This window comes from Acinonyx jubatus, chromosome E1 (assembly GCF_027475565.1).
Source record: "Acinonyx jubatus isolate Ajub_Pintada_27869175 chromosome E1, VMU_Ajub_asm_v1.0, whole genome shotgun sequence".
Taxonomy (NCBI): Eukaryota; Metazoa; Chordata; class Mammalia; order Carnivora; family Felidae; genus Acinonyx; species Acinonyx jubatus.
In genome coordinates, this window is record NC_069397.1 from 40,249,937 (window position 1) to 40,270,272 (window position 20,336).

The 20,336-nt window shown below is 56.9% G+C and overlaps 3 protein-coding genes across 5 annotated transcripts; all 3 read left to right on the plus strand.

The window, feature by feature from the left end:
- The first annotated feature begins 1,866 nt into the window (after positions 1-1,866).
- On the plus strand, positions 1,867-8,567 carry NAGLU (N-acetyl-alpha-glucosaminidase). The gene is made up of 6 exons (XM_027048824.2): positions 1,867-2,308; positions 3,658-3,805; positions 4,524-4,670; positions 4,858-4,943; positions 5,921-6,177; positions 7,118-8,567. Exons 1-6 carry the CDS (start codon positions 1,926-1,928, stop codon positions 8,326-8,328), a joined length of 2,232 nt encoding a protein of 743 aa, XP_026904625.1. The 5' UTR covers positions 1,867-1,925; the 3' UTR covers positions 8,329-8,567.
- Positions 8,568-8,720: 153 nt separating this feature from the next.
- HSD17B1 (hydroxysteroid 17-beta dehydrogenase 1) lies at positions 8,721-10,895 on the plus strand. Of its 2 annotated transcripts, XM_027048825.2 has the most exons (6): positions 8,721-9,190; positions 9,298-9,465; positions 9,608-9,787; positions 9,893-9,986; positions 10,396-10,573; positions 10,662-10,895. In XM_027048825.2, exons 1-6 carry the CDS (start codon positions 9,094-9,096, stop codon positions 10,875-10,877), a joined length of 933 nt encoding a protein of 310 aa, XP_026904626.1. In that variant the 5' UTR covers positions 8,721-9,093; the 3' UTR covers positions 10,878-10,895. The 2 variants fall into 2 exon arrangements, with proteins under 2 accessions (XP_026904626.1, XP_053068466.1); XM_053212491.1 differs by having other exon boundaries at positions 9,608-9,986.
- Positions 10,896-16,026: 5,131 nt separating this feature from the next.
- COASY (Coenzyme A synthase) lies at positions 16,027-20,258 on the plus strand. 2 transcript variants are annotated; one of them, XM_053212779.1, is made up of 10 exons: positions 16,027-16,166; positions 16,594-17,304; positions 17,940-18,154; positions 18,407-18,538; positions 18,661-18,850; positions 18,935-18,999; positions 19,184-19,268; positions 19,438-19,535; positions 19,625-19,771; positions 19,873-20,258. In XM_053212779.1, the coding sequence occupies exons 2-10, from the start codon at positions 16,605-16,607 to the stop codon at positions 19,921-19,923; spliced, it is 1,683 nt and encodes a 560-aa protein (XP_053068754.1). In that variant the 5' UTR covers positions 16,027-16,166; positions 16,594-16,604; the 3' UTR covers positions 19,924-20,258. The 2 variants fall into 2 exon arrangements, with proteins under 2 accessions (XP_053068754.1, XP_026904887.1); XM_027049086.2 differs by having other exon boundaries at positions 16,158-16,213.
- Positions 20,259-20,336: the final 78 nt, after the last annotated feature.

The window sequence follows — 20,336 nt, forward strand, 5'->3', positions numbered from 1 at the left end:
TAAACTATATATAGAACTATATATGTATAGTTTGCAGAACATCCTGAATCAACACCACACATTTTCCTCATCCTTTTTTTTTTTTTTTCAAGCAAATGCTTGATATTTCATACAGTCGATATAGCGTACTTTCTTCATCCAGCCCCCTACTGTCCTCAAAGAGTTCCCAGCCTGGTGGCGAAGATGAGCAACGAGACAGTGTGACATGTCCACTGTAATCAGTGAGGCTCCTGCCCAGCACCCATGAGCTCAGGCTTTGAATGTGGACGGTGTCCCTCATCTTTGGCCATTGCCAGCAACCCCCGCCAGACCCCACAGAGAGGTGGACCCAGACCCCACAGAGAGGCACGCTGAATCCTGACGATCTGCAGCCCAGCTCCCCCAACGCTTGTGTTCCCTAAGATCTAGAAATGCTGGAGGAGAGTCTGACAAGTCTTATCCAGAGCAAGGAATGTTTGGAGGGAGAATGGCGGGGGGGGGGTTTCTGGAGGGTAGTGGAGAGGGGCCTGGGGGGCTATAGGCTAGGGCCCCATGAGGGCACATCTCTCTGGGCTGGTTTTGGAGCTGCTCCCTGGGATAGGGTGAGAACCTCCTGACACCAGGAAGTGACTGGGAGCAGGGCTGCACCTCCTGCAGAGGCTGCTGGCTGAGCTGGGAACAAGGCAGGGGGACTGCAGCTTGTGCCTGTGCCCAGGCAGGTGGCAGAGGAAAGGGCAAGCTCAGTGGACTCCCACGTTCTCTTCTGGTCCAGACTCTGGATTCTCTCTCTGGGCTGGCAACTCTCCTCTGACCCCTCCCCTTTCCCTAAGCAGCTTCACTCCCGCCTGACAATCTGGAAAAACTTACATCTGCCTCCAAAAGGACCCAGAATCCTCTCAGAAAGTGTGGTCCTCCTAAAGGCCCCATCTCTACCTGCCACCACATAGCCCCGCCCAACCCCATCCTGCCCAGGCAGGCAGCCTGAAAAGTTGCATCATTTGGGAACAGTGGCAAGAACGCCAGCCTGGGAGTTAGGAGGTCTGGGTTCTAGTCCTGGACATGCTCTCCTACCGGTTACTGAGCTTGTCCGAGTCACATCCGTTCTCTGGCTTCAGTTTCCCAATATGTAAAATGAAGGTAACTCCTGACCTGTCCTGCTGCGGCTACCCTTTAAGGATCAAATGGAGAGCCCCTAACTCACCCACCAGGCCCTGCCCCACCACAGCCAGACCAGACTCACATGACCCACTTCTTCAACTTCCGAAATTTTTAGTTAGTTCCTCAAATCTGCCCAGCTTTCTTTACCCTTCCACAGTCTTCCTATTTACATGTTCTCTGCCCAGAATTCTCTCTTCTCTTTTCCTAGTCATTTCCAATTTAATTCATATTAAATGTCACTTCCTTTTACAAGCTTTAGGCTTAATCGCTTCTCAGCCTTTTGGCTAAGATCAAGTGTGGAAGCGTTAGGTCGGGTACCTTTGTATTTCCTCACAGCCTCACAACTATAATTGAGATCTTTATTTATGTGAGTGTTTGGTTTCTAGGTCTCCCCCAGAGAAGGGTGGCAATGCCTGCTACAAAATAAAACCCCACATAAAAATAACTGTTGTGGACAGTTGCCTGGACGGAAGGACAGTGAATTGCATGCGAAAGCCCTTCAGATACAACGGCGTCTTGGCTCTCGTGAAGGGCAGCGGATCACATCCCGGGCTTTTGATGACAGTGGGATCACGCGCTCCCGCACCACGTGCGGTCAGTCAGAAGACACCCTCTCGGAGCTGGTCCGGGACCCGGAAGCGCGGTCTCTCCCGAGCTTCCTGGTGCACTAACTTCTGTGCCACGTGGCCTGAGGCCCGCAGCTGATTGGACGGCGGGTCGTCCCGCCCCTAGCCTTGAGTCCCAATGGATGCCCGGTGGGGCCGCAGCCAGCCTGAGACCGCCAGACCATGGGGGCCGCTGTGGCTGGGGTCCTGGGCTTCCTGCTCCTGGCCGCCGCGGGGGGCTCGGCCGGAGACGAGGCCCGGGAGGCGGCGGCCGTGCGGGCGCTGCTGGCCCGGCTGCTGGGGCCCGGGCGGGCGGCCGCCTTCTCGGTGTCGGTGGAGCGCGCCCTGGCGGCCGAGTCCGGCCTGGACACCTACCGCCTGAGCGGCGGCGGCGCCGGGGCGCGAGTGCGGGTGGTCGGCTCCACCGGTGTGGCCGCTGCCGCGGGGCTGCACCGCTACCTGCGCGACTTCTGCGGCTGCCACGTGGCCTGGTCGGGCTCTCAGCTGCGCCTGCCCGAGCCGCTGCCCGCCGTGCCCGAGGAGCTGACCGAGGCCACGCCCAACAGGTACGGGGCCCGCCCGCCCGCCGGGCTCCACGCCCCCCCCCCCCCCCCCCCGCGGTTGCCGGCACCAGCCTCCTGTCCCGGGGCGCCGCCCCTCGCTGAGTCCCCGCCCCACCCCGCGCTCTCCTGGTCGCTACTGCAGCGACCGAGACTGAACGTAGCGCCGGCCTTAGGGTGGCACAGCTCTGGCTTCAGATCCCAGAGGCTCTGCCTCTCAAAGCCGTGTGTGTCCTTGAGCAAGTCACTTAGCCTCTCAGAGCTTCGGCTCATCTGAAAAGTGGAAGTAATGACCTCTACCGCGCAGTGTTGGTTGTGAGGATTTGCACGGTGACGGGGGTAGAATTTGTGGTGCATAATTAGTGACCAAAAACGCTAGTCATTTCCCTCCCCACCTTCTGTTGGAAGATGCACCACAGAGGAATGGTATCCACCCCCTCGCAGCCTCCGTTCTGGAGCTTGTCCCACCGCAGGGAGGTCGTGTGTTCAACTCATCTGTCTCCCCTTTAGACTGTGGGGAGAGAGACCCGCCCCCTCCTCCCCCCCCCCCCCATTCCAGGATAGGGACCGGTGTTGCCATAGAGCACTTAAACACGGTGCAGAAGGGGGCTCTAGAAGGGTCAGCTGTGCTCTCCCAGATACCTGCCTGGCTACAGGTCGGGGGCACGTAGGAAGCTCCCGTACTGATGCCCACAGTCCGAGGCCCCAAATTGGAGGGTCTCAGGACCCTGGCCAAGAAAGTTCTTGGCTTTTTGGGAGGAAGATTCAAGAGCGAGCCGTTTAGAGAAAGGGACAAAGACTTAGGAAGTCTAGAAGCAAGAAAGGTGCTACTTCACAAAGTAGGGATCTCTCCTCCCAGAGGAGGGGGACGACACACACCCCTTTGCTTCTAACGAAGGGATTTATAAGTTTTTTTAAATTAGCTATCCATATAGGGAGAGGCTTCTCACTTTGGCTTTAACCTTTACATTGGCTGGTTAGCTTTTCCATTGTTTCAGGGTTGTGATTGGGTTGTGGATTTACCCATAAGGAGCAGTTTTAAGAATGTCCAGCCTTTGTGGCTTTTACTGCCCGAGGGAGTGGGGTCTTGTGACTCTTTTTATGACCTGCTGACTTTTAGATTAAGGGTCAGCCTAAAACCAAAATGGCTTTACTTTGGTCACCTTGTCACCTGAGTCTCCTTTCCCTCCTGCCTCAGTACTGAGTCTCAACTCCACCTGGGGTGGGTCCTGGAGTGAAGCAGGAGAGGGGTTACATTTGGGACCCCTCCCCTCTGGGCTAGATCTGGGGTGGGGGGGTGGGGGACATCCCCGCTGCCCCCAGGGACATGCCGCGGCTCATGCCCCTGCCCGCAGGTACCGCTATTACCAGAATGTGTGCACGCACAGCTACTCCTTCGTGTGGTGGGACTGGGCCCGCTGGGAGAAGGAGCTGGACTGGATGGCACTGAATGGCATCAACCTGGCACTGGCCTGGAGCGGCCAGGAGGCCATCTGGCAGCAGGTGCGTGCCCACCACATCCTCCTTCCCCCTGTGTCCCTGCCTCCCCCACAGCACAGCGTCTGGTACCCAGACTAAAGGCTTCAGAAGTGTCTGTGGCGTGCACGGTGGCCCCAGCCCTCTGGAAACAGGCTTCTATTCTGAGCCAAAACACAGAGGAGCGCTCTTTATCCTTATTCGTGGCCCCAGTCACGCAAGAATGAATGACCCTCTTCCCCACAAGAGCCTCTGAACAGGACTCCTGGCTCCTGAGTTGCAGCCGCATCCTTTCTGAGGTGCAAATCTGGCAGAGACCTGCTGCTGTCACACTCAGGAGCTCCTGTCCCCTTCGGGCTGTCCCCAGCCTGGGCGCTTCTGGGCCTGGGCCCTGAGGGCTCTGGCTGCACTGGGCCCCGTTTCGGCCCCTGTGGAGCTGGCCTCAGCCACCCATCACTCTAGCCAGCCTCGTTCCATGAGGCCTTCTAAGGCCCCTTCCCCATTTTGGGGAGAGCCCCTTTGTGCCTCACCTCACCCTGGCGACAAGGCTGACAGATTAGTAAACTCACCTGTTCACAGGTCTGTTTCTCTTGGACTCTGGGCTCCTGCCAAGGGTCACATTTTGTCTTAGTAACTCCAGGGCTCAGCACAGAGAAGAGATGAATGTTTGTGAAATGAATGAATCAATGAATGGAGACGAATGTATCTATGTGTACTCATGTGTGGGGATCGCCCTCCTCCTCAGGTGTACCTGGCCTTGGGCCTGACCCAGTCAGAGATCGATGAGTACTTCACTGGCCCTGCCTTCCTGGCCTGGGGGCGCATGGGCAACCTGCACACCTGGGGTGGCCCCCTGCCCCCCTCCTGGCACCTCAAACAGCTTTACCTACAGGTAAAAGGACGGAGAACGAAAGGGGGCAGAACTGGAAAGTGCTAGAGAGTCATGGGCCAAGGAGGGTGGTATTTGGCCAGCCTCAGGGCTCTTAACTGGGCCTTGAGGGGAACTCTGTGTGCCCTGGGGGAGTGAGGACCTACGCCCTCAGGGCCATGCCTACCAGCTCCCCCTCCATTGTCCCCAGCATCGGATCCTGGACCGGATGCGCTCCTTCGGCATGACCCCAGTGTTACCTGCATTTGCAGGACATGTCCCCAAGGCTATCACCAGGTAAGGTTCCTCCCCCCACCCCCTGCTCGGCTCAGAGAGGAAATTTCTTCTTCCCTGCAAGACGTAATTAAAATAAAAACTGAAGTTCTGGATGTAGGCGTGGGCTTGATTGCTGTCTCTGCTACCGACTAGCAACATGAACTTGGACTCAGATTACATGACTGCTCTGTGCCTCCGTTTCCTCACTTGTAAAGTATATGTGGCTCGGCACAGTCTTTGCCAAGTGGCACCTCTTATTTAGTGACACTTGGGGTGCGCCAGTCTTCTCTGTCCTTTCTGCTTCTCTGTGCTACCGACTCTTCCCCTGCTGTGACCGGAAAATTCCTCAAGGTCCAGCTGAGACCTCCCCTCCTTCAGGTAGCTTTGCTGGGACCCCCAGCATTGGTTACCACCTCCTTCATGCCCATGACAACCTGGTTCCCACGACTGTCACAGGGCTTAGTGCATGCTGCTGGCCTTACTGGCCACCCCTTCACCTCCCGCCTGGGTGGCCAGATCCTCATTCATACAGTCAGAAGACATTTGTCAGACAAGGCTCAGTGCTGGGTCCTGGGGATGCAGCGACAAAGGCGCGCGCTGCGCTCTGCTCCTGCTGGGTGACAGGTTGACAGGGGAGACAGGGCAGGGATAAGGGCGGGAATACACATGGGCCCACTTCTCTGTCTGGGCCGCCTCTGCGGGGAAGCCAGGGCTCAGCACTGGGCCAGATCTTGAAAAGCTGAATGTTGCTTGTTTCAGCCCGTGGGAGGGGGAGAGACAGCAGAAACTTTTCCAGATGAGGTGAAACTCAAAGGAATAACCAGCTAGATAAGCAGGGAGGGAGGAGGAAAGGACTCCGGCCACAAGGCACAGCATGTGCAAAGGCACAGAGGCAGGAGAAACTGGGATGGGTTCCAGGAACTGCAGAGAAGCTAGTGAGCTGGCCGTGGATACCACATCAGCCTCCGGTAAATGTCTGGATTGCCCCCCGCCACTAGGGTGTTCCCTCAGGTCAATGTCACCCAGCTGGGCAGTTGGGGACACTTCAACTGCTCCTACTCCTGTTCCTTCCTCCTGGCTCCGGAAGATCCTCTATTCCCTATTATTGGGAGCCTCTTCCTGAGGGAACTGACCAAAGAGTTTGGCACGGACCACATCTACGGGGCCGACACTTTCAACGAGATGCAGCCCCCCTCCTCGGAGCCCTCCTACCTTGCCTCAGCCACAGCCTCTGTCTACCAGGCCATGGTCACAGGTTCGGTGCCAGGGGGAGGTGGGAAGGGGAGGCGTGGCACAGCTCAGTGGGGTGGGAAAAGAGACTGGGAACAACACCGTCGCACTGACTCACATCACCTGATGGTCTACCAAGTACTTGTGCACACACACACCATCTCATTTAATCACACTGTGGTGGAGAGGTGAGCTCTGGAGCCAGACAGCCTGCTCCGGCCCTGGCGCTGCCACTTCCTCCCTGCCAGTGCCTCAGTTGCCTCGTCTGTAAAGTGAGGCTCCCTCGTAAGTAGAATGATGCCTGGCCCAGAGTAAAGTCACTAAGTGCTGGCCATTGAAAACGTTCTGTTTGGCCTCTGCCTCCGAGCTGAGGTAGGTAACACGGGCCAGAGGTTAGGGGATGTATTCAAAGCCGGTGGATGCTCCTCCTGGGGCACAGATGTGAACCCAGTGCTCCTTCCTGCCACTTACAGGGGTGGGGCAGAGAGGGGCCAGGTCGGGAATGGCCGGGGGGTAGGGGTGGGTGGGCTGTGTGTCAGCCAGGAAGGGAACCCGTTGGCTCCGGCTTCCTTAAGAGTGAGCGCCTGCTCCAAGCGTGATCCAGGACTGGCGGCATCAGCATCACCCCAGAACCTGTCAGGTCTGCAGATTCTCCTGAATCAGAATGACTTGCGCTTGGGCCCAGGAATCCGTTTTAGCCAGCCTTCTGGGTAATTCTGATGCTTCATAAAGCTGGACAACACTGGCCTGGAGCTTCTAGCTGGGAGGAGGAGCTTCTAGATGGGAAGGCTGTGTGGGATGCTGTGCCCCGTGGGCTGGGGGTGACGGGAAGGAGTGTCCCGTGATAGAGTCATTTAACTTCTCTGGACCTGTTTCCTCACCTGTAGAATGGGGTGAATGTTCCCCTGCCCCCTCTCCTCTCATCAGCCCTCTTCTCTGTCTCTCCACCCCTGCCCCAACCACAGTGGACCCTGACGCCGTGTGGCTGCTCCAAGGTTGGCTTTTCCAGCACCAGCCCCAGTTCTGGGGGCCTGCCCAGGTGAGCGCCGTGCTGGGGGCCGTACCCCGTGGCCGCCTCTTGGTTCTGGACCTGTTTGCTGAGAGCCAGCCTGTGTACATCCGTACAGCCTCCTTCCAGGGCCAGCCCTTTATTTGGTGCATGCTGCATAACTTTGGGGGCAACCACGGTCTGTTCGGGGCCCTGGAGGCCGTGAACCGAGGTCCTGCTGCTGCCCGCCTCTTCCCCAATTCCACCATGGTAGGTACAGGCATGGCCCCGGAGGGTATTGGCCAGAACGAAGTGGTCTATGCCCTGATGGCGGAGCTGGGCTGGCGGAAGGACCCAGTGGCAGATTTGGAGGCCTGGGTGACTGGTTTTGCGGCCCGTCGCTATGGGGTCTCCCACAGAAATACGGAGGCCGCCTGGAGGCTACTTCTCAGGAGCGTCTACAACTGCTCTGGTGAGGCCTGCAGTGGGCACAATCGCAGCCCCCTGGTCAGGAGGCCATCCCTGAAGATGACTACCACTGTCTGGTACAATCGATCAGATGTGTTTGAGGCCTGGCGGCTGCTGCTAACAACCACTCCCAGCCTGACCACTAGCCCCACCTTCCGCTACGACCTGCTGGACGTCACTCGCCAGGCGGCCCAGGAGCTGGTCAGCTTGTACTATGGGGAGGCGAGGACGGCCTACCTGAACAAGGAGCTGGTTCCCCTGCTGAGGGCGGCGGGCATCCTGGTCTACGAGCTTCTGCCCTCGCTGGACAAGGTGCTGGCTAGTGACAGCCGCTTCCTGCTGGGCAGTTGGCTGGAGCAGGCCCGGACAGCGGCCGTCAGTGAGGCCGAGGCCCATTTCTATGAGCAGAACAGCCGCTACCAACTGACCCTGTGGGGGCCCGAGGGCAATATCCTGGACTACGCGAACAAGCAGCTGGCGGGGCTGGTGGCTGACTACTATACCCCGCGCTGGCGGCTCTTCATGGAGATGCTGGTGGAGAGCCTGGTCCGAGGCGTTCCCTTCCAACAGCACCAGTTTGACCAGAATGCCTTCCAGCTGGAGCAGACCTTTGTCCTCAGCACACAAAGGTATCCTAGCCAGCCCCACGGTGACACTGTGGACCTGGCCAAAAAGCTCTTCCTCAGATATTACCCCCGGTTGGTGGCTGGCTCCTTGTGACCAATTAACCACCCCCTGGGCGGCGTTCTTCCCGAATTCTGGGCCTGGGCAGGTTCCCAGGGCCTGGAGCTAGACAAGCATCACAGGAGGGCCCCAGGCCTGGGCAGAGGAACTCAAGGCCAGCTGGGGGACCAAGCCTGGGAACTGCAGAGGGAGGTGAGCTGCTCTCCTCCCCCACTCCAAATTTGGGATCAAAGTACTGTTTTAATACGACTTAATAAACTGGTGAATCTCCTGGGCCTATCTGTCCAAACGTCACTACTGAGATGGCTGGGAGGACTCCCGGCTACAGCATGGACACTGGTGTGGATGCCATTTCCCTCTGCCCCCTTGCCTCAGCCTCCCTGTACATAATACTGACACCTGACCTTGGAACTGATAATGCCCTCCCCAAAATGTATACTTTCACACCCTCAGCAGCAAACTTTGGAACCTATCGTTGTCCCTATGGGACAGAGGCACACACAGGGGAAGGGTGCCCAGGGCACTCAGTGCCCACAGGCGAGCCCACATCTGCTTGCAAACTTTGCCCTCCCTCTGGCCAATAGCTGAAGAAGGGGGTATGCCCAGGAGTGGCCTCAGCTCTGCTTTGACCAAGATAAAGGGTGGGGAGAGCAGGCCCCAGACTGGCGGGAGGGCTCAGCCTTGAGATTATGCTGGAGACACAACAAGGGGTGGGCATGCCCTAGGCGGGTCAGAGCAGGGGCTCTCGAGCTCAGAGACCCAAGCCTTGCATTCCCGGTGCACCTCCGAGCTCCTCTCCCCATGGACCGCACTGTGGTGCTCATCACGGGCTGCTCCTCTGGCATCGGCCTGCACCTGGCTCTGCGTCTGGCATCCGACCCCTCCCAGAGATTCAAAGGTATATGAGGGGCTGGGACAGAGAGAAAGGAGCAGTCGCTAGCCCAAGGAGACCCAGGTAGGGGTAAGCAGGGAATTCAGATCCTTGTCTTCTCCCTGAACCTCCAGTGTATGCCACGCTGCGGGACCTGAGGGCGCAGGGCCCGCTGCGGGAGGCGGCCCAGTCCCGAGGGTGCCCTCCTGGCTCCCTGGAGATGTTGCAGCTGGATGTGAGGGATGCAGATTCCGTGGCCGCTGCCCGGGCACGCGTGACCGAGGGCCGCGTGGACGTGCTGGGTGAGCCTCCCCGCAGCACGTATGCAGGAGCCTTCCCCACCCTATGTCCAAACCAAAATGTCCTGAGGCCCCGGGAACACAAGGGGACCGGCTGGGTCTGAGGAAGGCGAGGCAGGTGGGGTTCGGCGTCTCTTCCCCGCAGTGTGTAATGCGGGCCGGGGCCTGCTCGGGCCGCTGGAGGTGCAGGAGGCTGGCGCCGTCGGGTCTGTGCTGGACGTGAACGTGGCAGGGACGGTGCGGACACTGCAGGCCTTCCTGCCGGACATGAAGCGCCGCCGCTCGGGACGCGTATTGGTGACGGGGAGCATGGGTGGCTTGATGGGTGCGTGGAATGGGGCAGGGCCAGCGGGAGGGGTGGGGCCTGGCGACAGTGCCAGGGGCTACAGTGGGCTCCGGGCGCCTCCAAAAGCTTCATCTCCCCTGGAAGGGCTGCCATTCAACGCCGTTTACTGCGCCAGCAAGTTTGCGATCGAAGGTCTATGCGAGAGTTTGGCGGTTATGCTGCCGCCCTTCGGGGTCCAGTGAGTCACCGCCCCACCCCCAGAGCCCTCTGAACCCTAACTTTGGGAACCCCAGGACCCTGACCTGTTGGAGCCACTCTCACGCTGGTCCCTCTCCACTGCGGCTCACATTTGTTGTGTGCCAGGCGCAGTACTGGGCACTTGGCACTCGTTATCTCACTTCTGCCACCCAGCTGGGAAACGGAGGCCCAAAGAGGTTAGGTGACTGGCCCAAGGTCACACAGCCGAAGGGAGCCTGCCAGGTTAGAATTCTGACACACGGCTCCCTCACACTCCGGGGGGCCTTTCCCGCTGTAAGCCACTTTTCAAACGCTCCCGAGGCCCACGCGCAGACCCCTTCCCGCCCGCCCCGCCCGCCTAGTCCGGCTGCTTACTGCGCCCCCGCCCACCCGCCGCTCAATGCCTGCAGCGTGAGCCTCATCGAGTGCGGCCCGGTGCGCACCGCCTTCCAGGAGAAGCTGGAGGGCGGCCCGGGCGGAGCGCTGGACGGCGCGGACGCCGAGACCCGCGACCTCTTCTCCCGCTACCAGCGCCATTTGGAGCGGATCTTCCAAGAGGCGGCGCAGGACCCGGAGGAGGTGACCGAGGTAGGCACCGGGCGCGGCCCTGGGAGCACGGACGGCGCGTGGGGGTTGGCGGCCAGCCCCGGCCAAGCGCCTCCTCCCGCCGCCCCAGGTCTTCCTCGCCGCGCTGCGCGCCCCGCGCCCCGCGCTGCGCTACTTCAGCACGGAGCGCTTCCTGCCCCTGGTGCGCATGCGTCTCACCGACCCCAGCGGCCGCAGCTACGTCGCCGCCATGCACCGTGCGGTGTTCGCCGACGAGCCCGCCGAGGAGTCCGCTGCCGACCTGGGCGGCCCCGCGCTCGGCGCTCCTTCCGCCGCCCCGCAATAAAGGCTTGGCCCGCCGCTGTCTGCCGCGCCCTCCTTTGCGACCCCAGGGGTGCGCGGTTCTGGGGGCGGGGGGGCGGGGAGCGGACGTGTGCGACAGGTGGCGCGTGCAGCGGGTGGGTGATCTGGGAAGACCGTGGCTAGCCCGGGTTATACCAACGCGGAAAGCGAGGCCCAGAAAGAGGAAGGAGCTAGCCCACCGAGGGGCAAGGTCGAGAGTGATTCCTGGATTCCCGCAGGGTGTCTGCAGCAAGAGTGAGGCGGACCTGGGAAGGAGGAGAGTCCGTTTGTGATTTGGCCCCCACTAGTCAGGAGACTTCAGGCAAGGGCCTTATCCTGAGTCTGTTCTCTTAACTGTAAAATGGGTATAAGACCTATGTCATGGGTTGTATGAAGGGTTGAGATAATTCCTGGAAGTGCTGGGAAGGAGGTTTTAATAGCTACTCTTAGTGGTGTTACTATTATGTGTTCGTGTGCAGAAGCCCGATGTGTAGAGAAGAAACAGGCCAAGTGAGTTAAAAGGCTACAGCTCCACACATCCTCCTCCGTGTCCCCTGCCCTAGACAGAACTCAGCTGGCGGGATCACCACCAGCCCAGAAGCTGCCACTCACCAGGAGGTTCAGCTAAGGATCCAGGGCAGGCTGGCCTGCCCAATGGGCTATCCTCCTTCCTGAAGCCAGGGGCAGAAGCCAGAGAAAGGGCTTGCAGGGTTGTGGGGTCAATTTCCTGCTAACTTCCTGAGAAGTAGTGTGCTGAAGAAGGGGTGAACAGGGAGGGTACTAGATGAGGAGGGTGCGGGTAGAGGACAGGGGTAGGGGTGCCTAAGAGATGGGGGAGAGGGAGGGAAATGACTACTTGGAATGGGCAGGGCCATGGCTACAGAGATCTTGGGAAGCCAGAATAGAGGGGAAACTGCTGGGGGGTTGTTTGGAACCTGGGGGGAGGGGAAGGAGGTGCAGCATCTGGACCTGCCACTACCTCTGGGTAGCCATCCACTCTGGGCGTTGGACTGCTGGCTACTCCTGGGACAGGGGGCCTCAGCCAGCTCATCCCTGCTGTCTCCCTGCCCTGATGGCCCATATGGTTCTGCTGTCCCTTCAGGATCCAGAAAGGCCACCGGAAGGGGAGAGGGCCAAGATGGCATGAATCTCTGAGACCTGCTCTCAGAGCCCAGCTCTTGTCCCCCAGTCTGTTCCTTTGCACCCCAGTGTGAGTGTGTGTGTGTGTGTGTGTGTGTGTATGCATACACTCACAAGGTCGCACCCTGGGGTGGGGATGCAATGATGAGAAAGGCAAAGTGTGACCCCTCCATGAATTTACATTCCAAATGTTTTTAAAGATTTTATTTTTTTAATTAAATTTAATTTTTTTAATGTTTATTTTGAGAGAGAGCGAGCGAGCCTGTGAGCAAGGGAGGGGCAGAGAGAGAGAATCTCAAGCAGGCTCCTTGCTATCAGCACAGAGCCCGACTTGGAGATAGGGGCTTGATCTCAGGAACCGTGAGATCACGACCTGAGCCGAAATAGAGAGTCAGACACTTAACCAACTGAGCCACCCAGGTGCCCCTAAGATTTTATTTTTAAGTAATCTCTGTACCCAACGTGGGGCTCGAACCCTCAACCTCAAGATCAGGAATCACACACTCCACCAACCAAGCCAGCCAGGTGTCTCAATTACATTCATACTTTTTTTTTTTAATGTTTATTTATTTATTTTTGAGGGGGAGAGAGAGAGAGAGAGAGTGAGAGGAAGACACAGAATCCGAAGCAGGCTCCAGGCTCTGAGCTGTCAGCACAGAGCCTGATGTGGGGCTCGAGCTCACAGACCACTAGATCATGACCTAAGCCAAAGTCAGACGCCTGACTGACTGAGCCACCCAGGCGCCCCACATTCATACTCTTAATAGTCTCCTGCAGTCCCATGACTTCGAGGACTGTTTATGCACCCATGAGCCTCACCAAAGTCTCCAATATCTCCAACTGTATTGCTTCCCCAAATTCCAGACACACATCAACTTCCTACTCAACAGCTCCACTTGATCCCTAATAAACTTAATGTGTCCAAACGCAAGTTCTGATTTCCAGATCTCCCACTGCTCCTGCCCCAGTCTTCCCCACTTCAGTACCCGACAACTCCACTCTTCCTTCTTGCCCATCCCTCAACCAGCGCATCAGCAAACACCTTCAGTCTTCAAAGATTGGAAGGTATTTTGGAATACTCTGGAAATCACTCCGGTCTATGCACTCTGGTCTACCATCACCGCACCTGGATTATTGCAGTGGTTTCCTAACTGGTTGCCTTGATGCGACCCATGCCCACCAAATAAAATTTCCACAGAACAGCCAGAATGATCTTTTTTTTTTTTTTAAATTTTTTTTTTAACGTTTATTTATTTTTGAGACAGAGACAGAGCATGAACGGGGGAGGGTCAGAGAGAGGGAGACACAGAATCGGAAACAGGCTCCAGGCTCTGAGCTGTCAGCCCAGAGCCCGATGCGGGGCTCAAACTCACGGACCGCGAGATCGTGACCTGAGCCGAAGTTGGACGCTTAACCGACTGAGCCACCCAGGCGCCCCCAGAATGATCTTTTAAAAATGAAAGTTATTCCATGTCTGTGCTTAAAACACCTCCTGTGGCTTTCTAAGTAAAATCAGAGGCTTTTCTCCAAGACCTCCAACACATTCTTTGATCTGGCCCCCACTTCCTTTCTCACCCTATCTTTCATCACTTACCATCATCTGATTCAGCCCTACTGGCTTTCTGTCCCAGGGCCTTTGAACTGGCTATTCCTTCTATCTGGTACAGTTTCCCTAATCTCTGATTCTTCTCTTCCTTCAGGTCTTTCCCTGGATGACCTTATCTAAAGTAGCATTCCCTACCCCCCCCCCCCCACGCCAGTTATAGTTCCCTTACCCTGTTTCATTTTTCTTCATAGCACTTATCACCACTAGATGTGTCAGAGATTTATTTATTGACCTGCTGACTTTATTGTTACACATTTATAACTTTCACATATAAATGTGTATTGTTACACATTTATAACTTTCACCACCCTATCCCAAGACACATAAGAACTTAAGCTCCAGGGCAGCTCGTTGGTTTGTTTTGTTCACTGGTTGATCCCTTATATCTAGAACCATTCCTGATCATGGGAGGCACTAAATCCACATTTACTGAATAAAAGTGACTGTTGGTTCACAACCTACAAGTTCCCTGGGTGAAATCTGAAACTGGCTCCCATACACAGAGGCCAAGGAGAGACCAAAGAAAGAGGCAGAGCACTCCAGATTGGGAGGTGGGGGTTTTAATTAGCAAGGGAACTGACATATGAGACTTGTCCTGGGCGGCTACAAGACAAGTGGGTCTCTGCACTTGCCCACCAGAATCTTAATAGTTTATGTAGAGGCCTTAAATAGGTTCTGCCACATATACCATCCAGATGTTCTCGACGACACATTGCTCTCTCAAAGCTACTGCTGTGGGAATAGTGTATACTAAGGACAGCCTTCAATTGCCCAGGGCCAGCTTGAGAGTCAGCTGGCACTCACATCTCCAACAGTGACTCTGTGAGATTGCGCCCAGGTGTTTCAGGGCATTTCCTGAGAGGCTGCAGTTTGCTTCTTCATGTGGGGTCCTCTCTTTAAAATCCAACCTAAGTTGTCTCCTGTCTGAAGCTGGCTTCAATGCCTTTGTGGCTCTATAACTCTTCCAATCCTTGACTCCAGGGGCAGATCCAGGCTCTGTGGGGCCAGAGGCTTATACACCTTTGGGACGTCTCTATTGATTTTATTTTCTTTTTTAAGATTTTATTTTTAAGTAATCTCTACACCCAAAGTGGGGATTCTAACTTACAACCCTCAGATCAAGGGTCACTGCTCCACCAGTTAAGCCAGCCAGGCGCCCCTTGGGACACCTCTTTAAGAATACAAAAAGGGGGCACCTGGGTGGCTCAGTCAGTTAAGTGTCGGAATCTTGATTTCGGCTCAGGTCATGATCTCATGGTACCTGGGTTCGAGCCCACATGTGGGGCTTCGAGCTGACAGCTCAGAGCCTGCCTCGAATTCTCTCTCTCTCCCTCTCCTTTTCTGCCTCTCCCTCACTGGTGCGCTCTCGCGCTTTCAAAATAAATAAATAAATAAATAAACTTAAAGAATTTTAAAAACTCCACATAACTATGAAAATGAGCATTTGCTTAGTTTGGGGAAATAAACCACAGCACGATACTGGAATCTTGGGAGATTGGTTTCCTTCCCTCTTGAGATCTCTGTGAACAATTTACTTGAAATATTTCCTGATGGCAACCTGGTTTCCTCTCTGCACAGAGACTACCGACTGCAGCCTTTCCAGCCCTACTGGCCTCACAGTAAACCCTTGACACTAGGTCTCCCTCCTTCCTCCCCTTCTCTCCTGTCTGAAGACCATCCTCTGGCCACTCTACCCAGCTGCCATGCAGAACTCTCCTCCTCCTCCTCCCTCCCTCAAACTGGTTCTGAGTGGTGTGGAGAGCATCCCACGGAGCCATAAGACCAGGCCTCTGTCATTACTTCCTCGTATGTCCTTGGAGCATAGAGGGCCTCAGTTTCCCCAACTGTGAAATGGGGACTTGGACAGAGTTGTCCTGTGGCTTCCCACAAGAGGATCCTTGGAGTGGATGGGCACCAGGAGGGTTCCAGGGACTCTGAGTCCTGGGGCTCCCACCTCCGTCCCTGTAATTTATTTCTTTTAATGTTTATATTTATTTTGAGAGAGAGAGAGAGAGAGACAGTGAGAGTGGGGAAAGGACAGAGAGAGAGAGGGAGAAAGAGAATCCCAAGCAGGCTCCATCCACACTGTCAGCACGGATCCAGATGCGGGGCTTGAACTCACAAACCGTGAGATCATGACCTGAGCCAAAATCAAGAGTCCCACGCTCAACCGACTGAGCCACCCAGGTGCTATGTCCTATAACTTACTAAGAGGAAACTCAGGTGTGTGTTCTGCCTTCGCCGCTATCTCCTGGGTAACCAGGCTGAAGCCATTCTCTGCTGTCAGGGTCAAAAGGGCATCCGTGAAATCGGCTTTCAGGTCCGCCTCGCCCTCCACCAACTGACCTGGGAATTGTTGAGATCTGGAAATAAATAGCTTCACCTGCTCCCCCAGCCTCCGAGCTCCGCCCCACCTCCTCAGCAGGACACGCCCTACTCCTTACAAAATCTCGCGAGGTTCCCGAACCTAGTAAATACTTTGGCCTTTCTGCCGTTCCGTAGCTCGGGGCCGCAGGCGCTGAACTACTGTTTCCGGGTCGCAGCCAGGTAAGGCTCCGCCGCGGCCCTAGCGGAACCTAAGCCCAGAGGTCTCAGTAAGTAGAAGACCGCTCAGAGCCTGAGTGTTTCCCTCTAGTGTCCTCCTTTGATTCCTTTAAGACCCTGGTACAGCCTGGCAGCAGGGCCCAGGATTTCTGGATTCCCAACCCTATGACTCAGGGGCTTTTGTCCAGTTTCCCTGCTCAGGATTTGGATTCAGTTCAGCAGCTTCACCGCTCCGTCTGAGAGATGTGGAAACCGGGGCTTAGCGCATAGCCCCGAGGCCCCGTGCCCTCCCCCGGGTTCCTCTGGATCAGCACTGAGACCCCGTCCCTGCGCCAGGTCCCCTCTCCTGGGCCCACGGCCCCGGACTGCCTTCGGCCTCAGCCACATAACCCCTCGGTCACCCACGCCTCGTCTTCCTGGCTGTCCGCAGGCCTGGGCAGCATGGCCGTATTCCGGTCGGGCCTCCTGGTGCTGACGACGCCGCTCGCCTCCCTGGCCCCTCGCCTGGCCCCCATCCTGACCTCGGCGGCCCGGCTGGTGAATCACACGCTCTACGTACACCTGCAGCCGGGCATGAGCCTGGGGGGCCCGGCCCAGCCCCAGTCCAGCCTCGTGCAGGCCACGTTTGAGGTCCTGGATTTCATCACGCACCTCTACGCTGGCGCCGATGTCCACAGGCACCTGGATGTCAGAGTTCTGCTGACCAATATAGGAGCCAAGAGCGCCTTTCTCCCTCCCCTTCCCAGCTCAGTCCAGAACCTGGCCCACCCACCGGAAGTGGTGCTGACTGACTTCCAGACACTGGATGGGAGCCAGTACAACCCGGTTAAACAACAGCTAGAGCGTTATGCCACCAGCTGCTACAGTTGTTGTCCCCAGCTGGCTTCGGTGCTGCTATACCCCGATTATGGGCCCGGAGAGCGGTCTGTGGAGTCCCTGGATGTCCCCTTACCCTCCACCATCAGGCCAGCCTCTCCCGTGGCCAGGTCTCCAAAGCAGCCAGTGCGTGGCTACCACCGTGGGGCTGTGGGTGGCACGTTTGACCGCCTGCACAATGCCCACAAGGTGTTGCTCAGTGTCGCGTGCATCCTGGCCCAGGAGCAGCTTGTGGTGGGAGTAGCGGACAAAGACCTGTTGAAGAGTGAGTGAGAGATACTCTGGAGTAGAGCAGGGGAGGACCCTCAAAACTCCTTAACCTTGCCCCCAGTGCCAAGACTGAGGAAGGGGGGGGGGGGCATCCTTTACTTCCCACCCCTCCCGTATATAACAGCACCTGGCACCCAGTGGGTGTTAAGGAAACTATGTTAAACGAACAAGTGCAGCTTTGTCCGTGTGTAATCTACTCACCACTCAAATCAGAATTTCCCCAAATGTGGAACTAAGGAAATCTGTACTTTTGAGAAGTTCTCCGGGTCACGAACCCTAAAGATTGAGACCCTGGGAGTAAATGGATGAGTGGGTTGTGGGTTGTAGGTAGTGTGTTAGAGCTACAGCAAGAGGTGACTCGTGGTTGGGGTGGTTCTTGGAATTCTCCATCTGACTCTGATGCTCCCTGGCACTGCTCGTTTCTGGACACATGCCAGCCCCTGCCATGACTGTCGTGCTTGCTGGCTGCCCCCTCTTCACTGCTCCCCTGACATACAGCACTTCCCAGCTTAGCCCTTTCTTTCTGCCACCCACCCCCCTCTGGAGATCGGATGCTTAGGGATAGTCTTCCCCAAACTTGACTATACCTTTCCTCCCCAGTAAAAAGATCTCACTGGGCTCCTTCCCCAGGCAAATTGCTCCCTGAGCTGCTCCAACCCTACACAGAACGCGTGGAACATCTGAGTGAGTTCCTGGTGGACGTCAAGCCCTCCTTGACTTTTGATATCACCCCCCTGCTGGATCCCTATGGGCCCGCTGGCTCTAACCCCTCCTTGGAGTTCCTGGTGGTCAGCGAGGAGACCTATCGTGGGGGGATGGCCGTCAACCGCTTCCGTCTTGAGAATGTAACCCCCGAGGGAGACTGGCAGAGGGAGTGGATGGGGCTGGGGAAGGCCATGTAGGGGGCTGTTGAAAGTACCGTGACCCTAGAGGAGTGAAGAGAGGACTTGGGGTGGTGAGGAAGAGGCGAGAAGGAACTGTTTCCCAGCTTGCCCTTGGAGGCAGGCTCTACCTCTGGGGAGGATAAGGGGGCAGCTCAGATGTCATTGTCCTCCTGCCCCTCGTTCCCTCTCCTCACCCCTCCTCTTTGACCTCAGGGTCTGGAGGAGCTTGCCTTGTACCAGATCCAGCTGCTGAAGGACCCAAACCATACAGACAATGAAGAGGACAAAGTCAGTTCCTCCACCTTCCGCCAACGAATGCTGGGAAAGCTGCTTCGGCCTCCATATGTATGCCTGTCCTCTCCTCCGCTTGGGTGGGCTGGAAATGCTGGAGAGTAGACTGAAGATTTCAGTCTCAAGCATGAGTCTGAAGACCCTAGTAACTGGGGTTCCCTCTCCTCTACCTCCAGAAGAGGCCCGAACTCCCCACACAGCTCTATGTGATTGGACTGACGGGCATCAGTGGCTCTGGGAAGAGCTCAGTAGCTCAGCGGCTTAAGGGCCTGGGGGCGTTTGTCATCGACAGTGACCACCTGGGCCATCGGGCCTACGCCCCAGGGGGTCCTGCCTACCAGCCTGTTGTGGAAGCCTTTGGAGCAGGTAATGCCTGGGGAGGGCTAGAAGTGGCCTGAAAAGTGAGGGGATGGCCTGGCCTCCTTGCCCAGTCCTGTGTCTCTTGTCCAGATATTCTCCATAAAGATGGCATTATCAACAGGAAGGTCCTAGGCAGCCGGGTGTTTGGGAACAAGGTAAGCACGCTTCTCTCCAAGGACTCCTCAGCTGCTACTAGAACCAGAGGTTGGGACCGAATGGACCTTTCTGGTCTGGTTCAGAGTGCGTTTCCACTCATCTGTTCCCCACCACCTCCTCTCTCGGGCTGGCTCCATCTCCAAGGGAAGGTAAATCGCCTGCTTCCTCTGTTCCCCTCCTCAGAAGCAGCTGAAGATACTCACGGATATTGTGTGGCCAATTATCGCAAAACTGGCTCGAGAGGAGATGAACCAGGCTGTGGCTGAGGGTGAGTTGGAGGGTTGATGGGAGCAGCCAAGGGGGACATTAAGCAGATTCTCCTCCTAGGAGCTTCCTCACCCCAAGCCAGACCCTCCACTTCCTTGGGACTAGGCTTCACCGGCTCTCTGGTGGCAAGTGGCAGTGTGCTGCTGGCAGTGACTGGGGTCTCCCCGCAGGAAAACATGTGTGCGTGATTGATGCCGCCCTGCTGCTTGAAGCCGGCTGGCAGAACATGGTGCATGAGGTGTGGACCGTTGTCATCCCTGAGACTGAGGTATCTGGACCCGTCTCTCACCCTATCCCCACTGCACACCGCAGCCCGCTCTGAGCCAGTGGGCTGACCGATGCCTTCTCCGTGCCCAGGCTATACGACGCATTGTGGAGAGGGATGGCCTGAGTGAAGCTGCAGCTCAGAGCCGGTTGCAGAGCCAGATGAGTGGGCAACAGCTCGTGGACCAGAGCCACGTGGTGCTGAGCACCCTATGGGAACCGCATGTTACGCAATGCCAGGTTGGTGCCCAGGAAAGGGCTGGGTTGTAGGGAAGGAGTCTCCAGTGGGTGCCTGCCTGACTCTGTCTTCTCTTCCTCCTGACACTCTGTCCTGCCCAAAGGTGGAGAAAGCTTGGGCTCTCTTGCAGAAGCGCATCTCCCAGACGCCGTAAGGCCCATGGCTGACAATGTGTTCTCTGTGGGGCCACAGTGGCCCTGGAGCTGCCCAGAGATTCAGCGGTGAGGAGGAATGGGGGGCCTGGGTGCTCGTCCTAGCTTGGGCCTAGAGACTCTGAACCAGACTGGGAAGGGCAAGGCTGAGCCTAGTGGACACAGGAAGTCTACCCAGCTTGCTGGTGTTTGGCCTTCGCTGAGGATGCGACTCAGAGGGGAGCAGGCCCCTCTGGCATTTTGTGCCTACTCTTGCCCACAGTGTCTGTGAAACCTTCGGCCCACTGCGGCCAGGGCAAACACTGGAACTTGTAACGATTAAAGGTGAATGTTGCCAGGTGCTGCCTGTATGTCTGCGTCCTGCCCCAATGCCTCTAGGTATCTTTCTTTGGAAGCCTTGAGCTGGAAGCCTGGA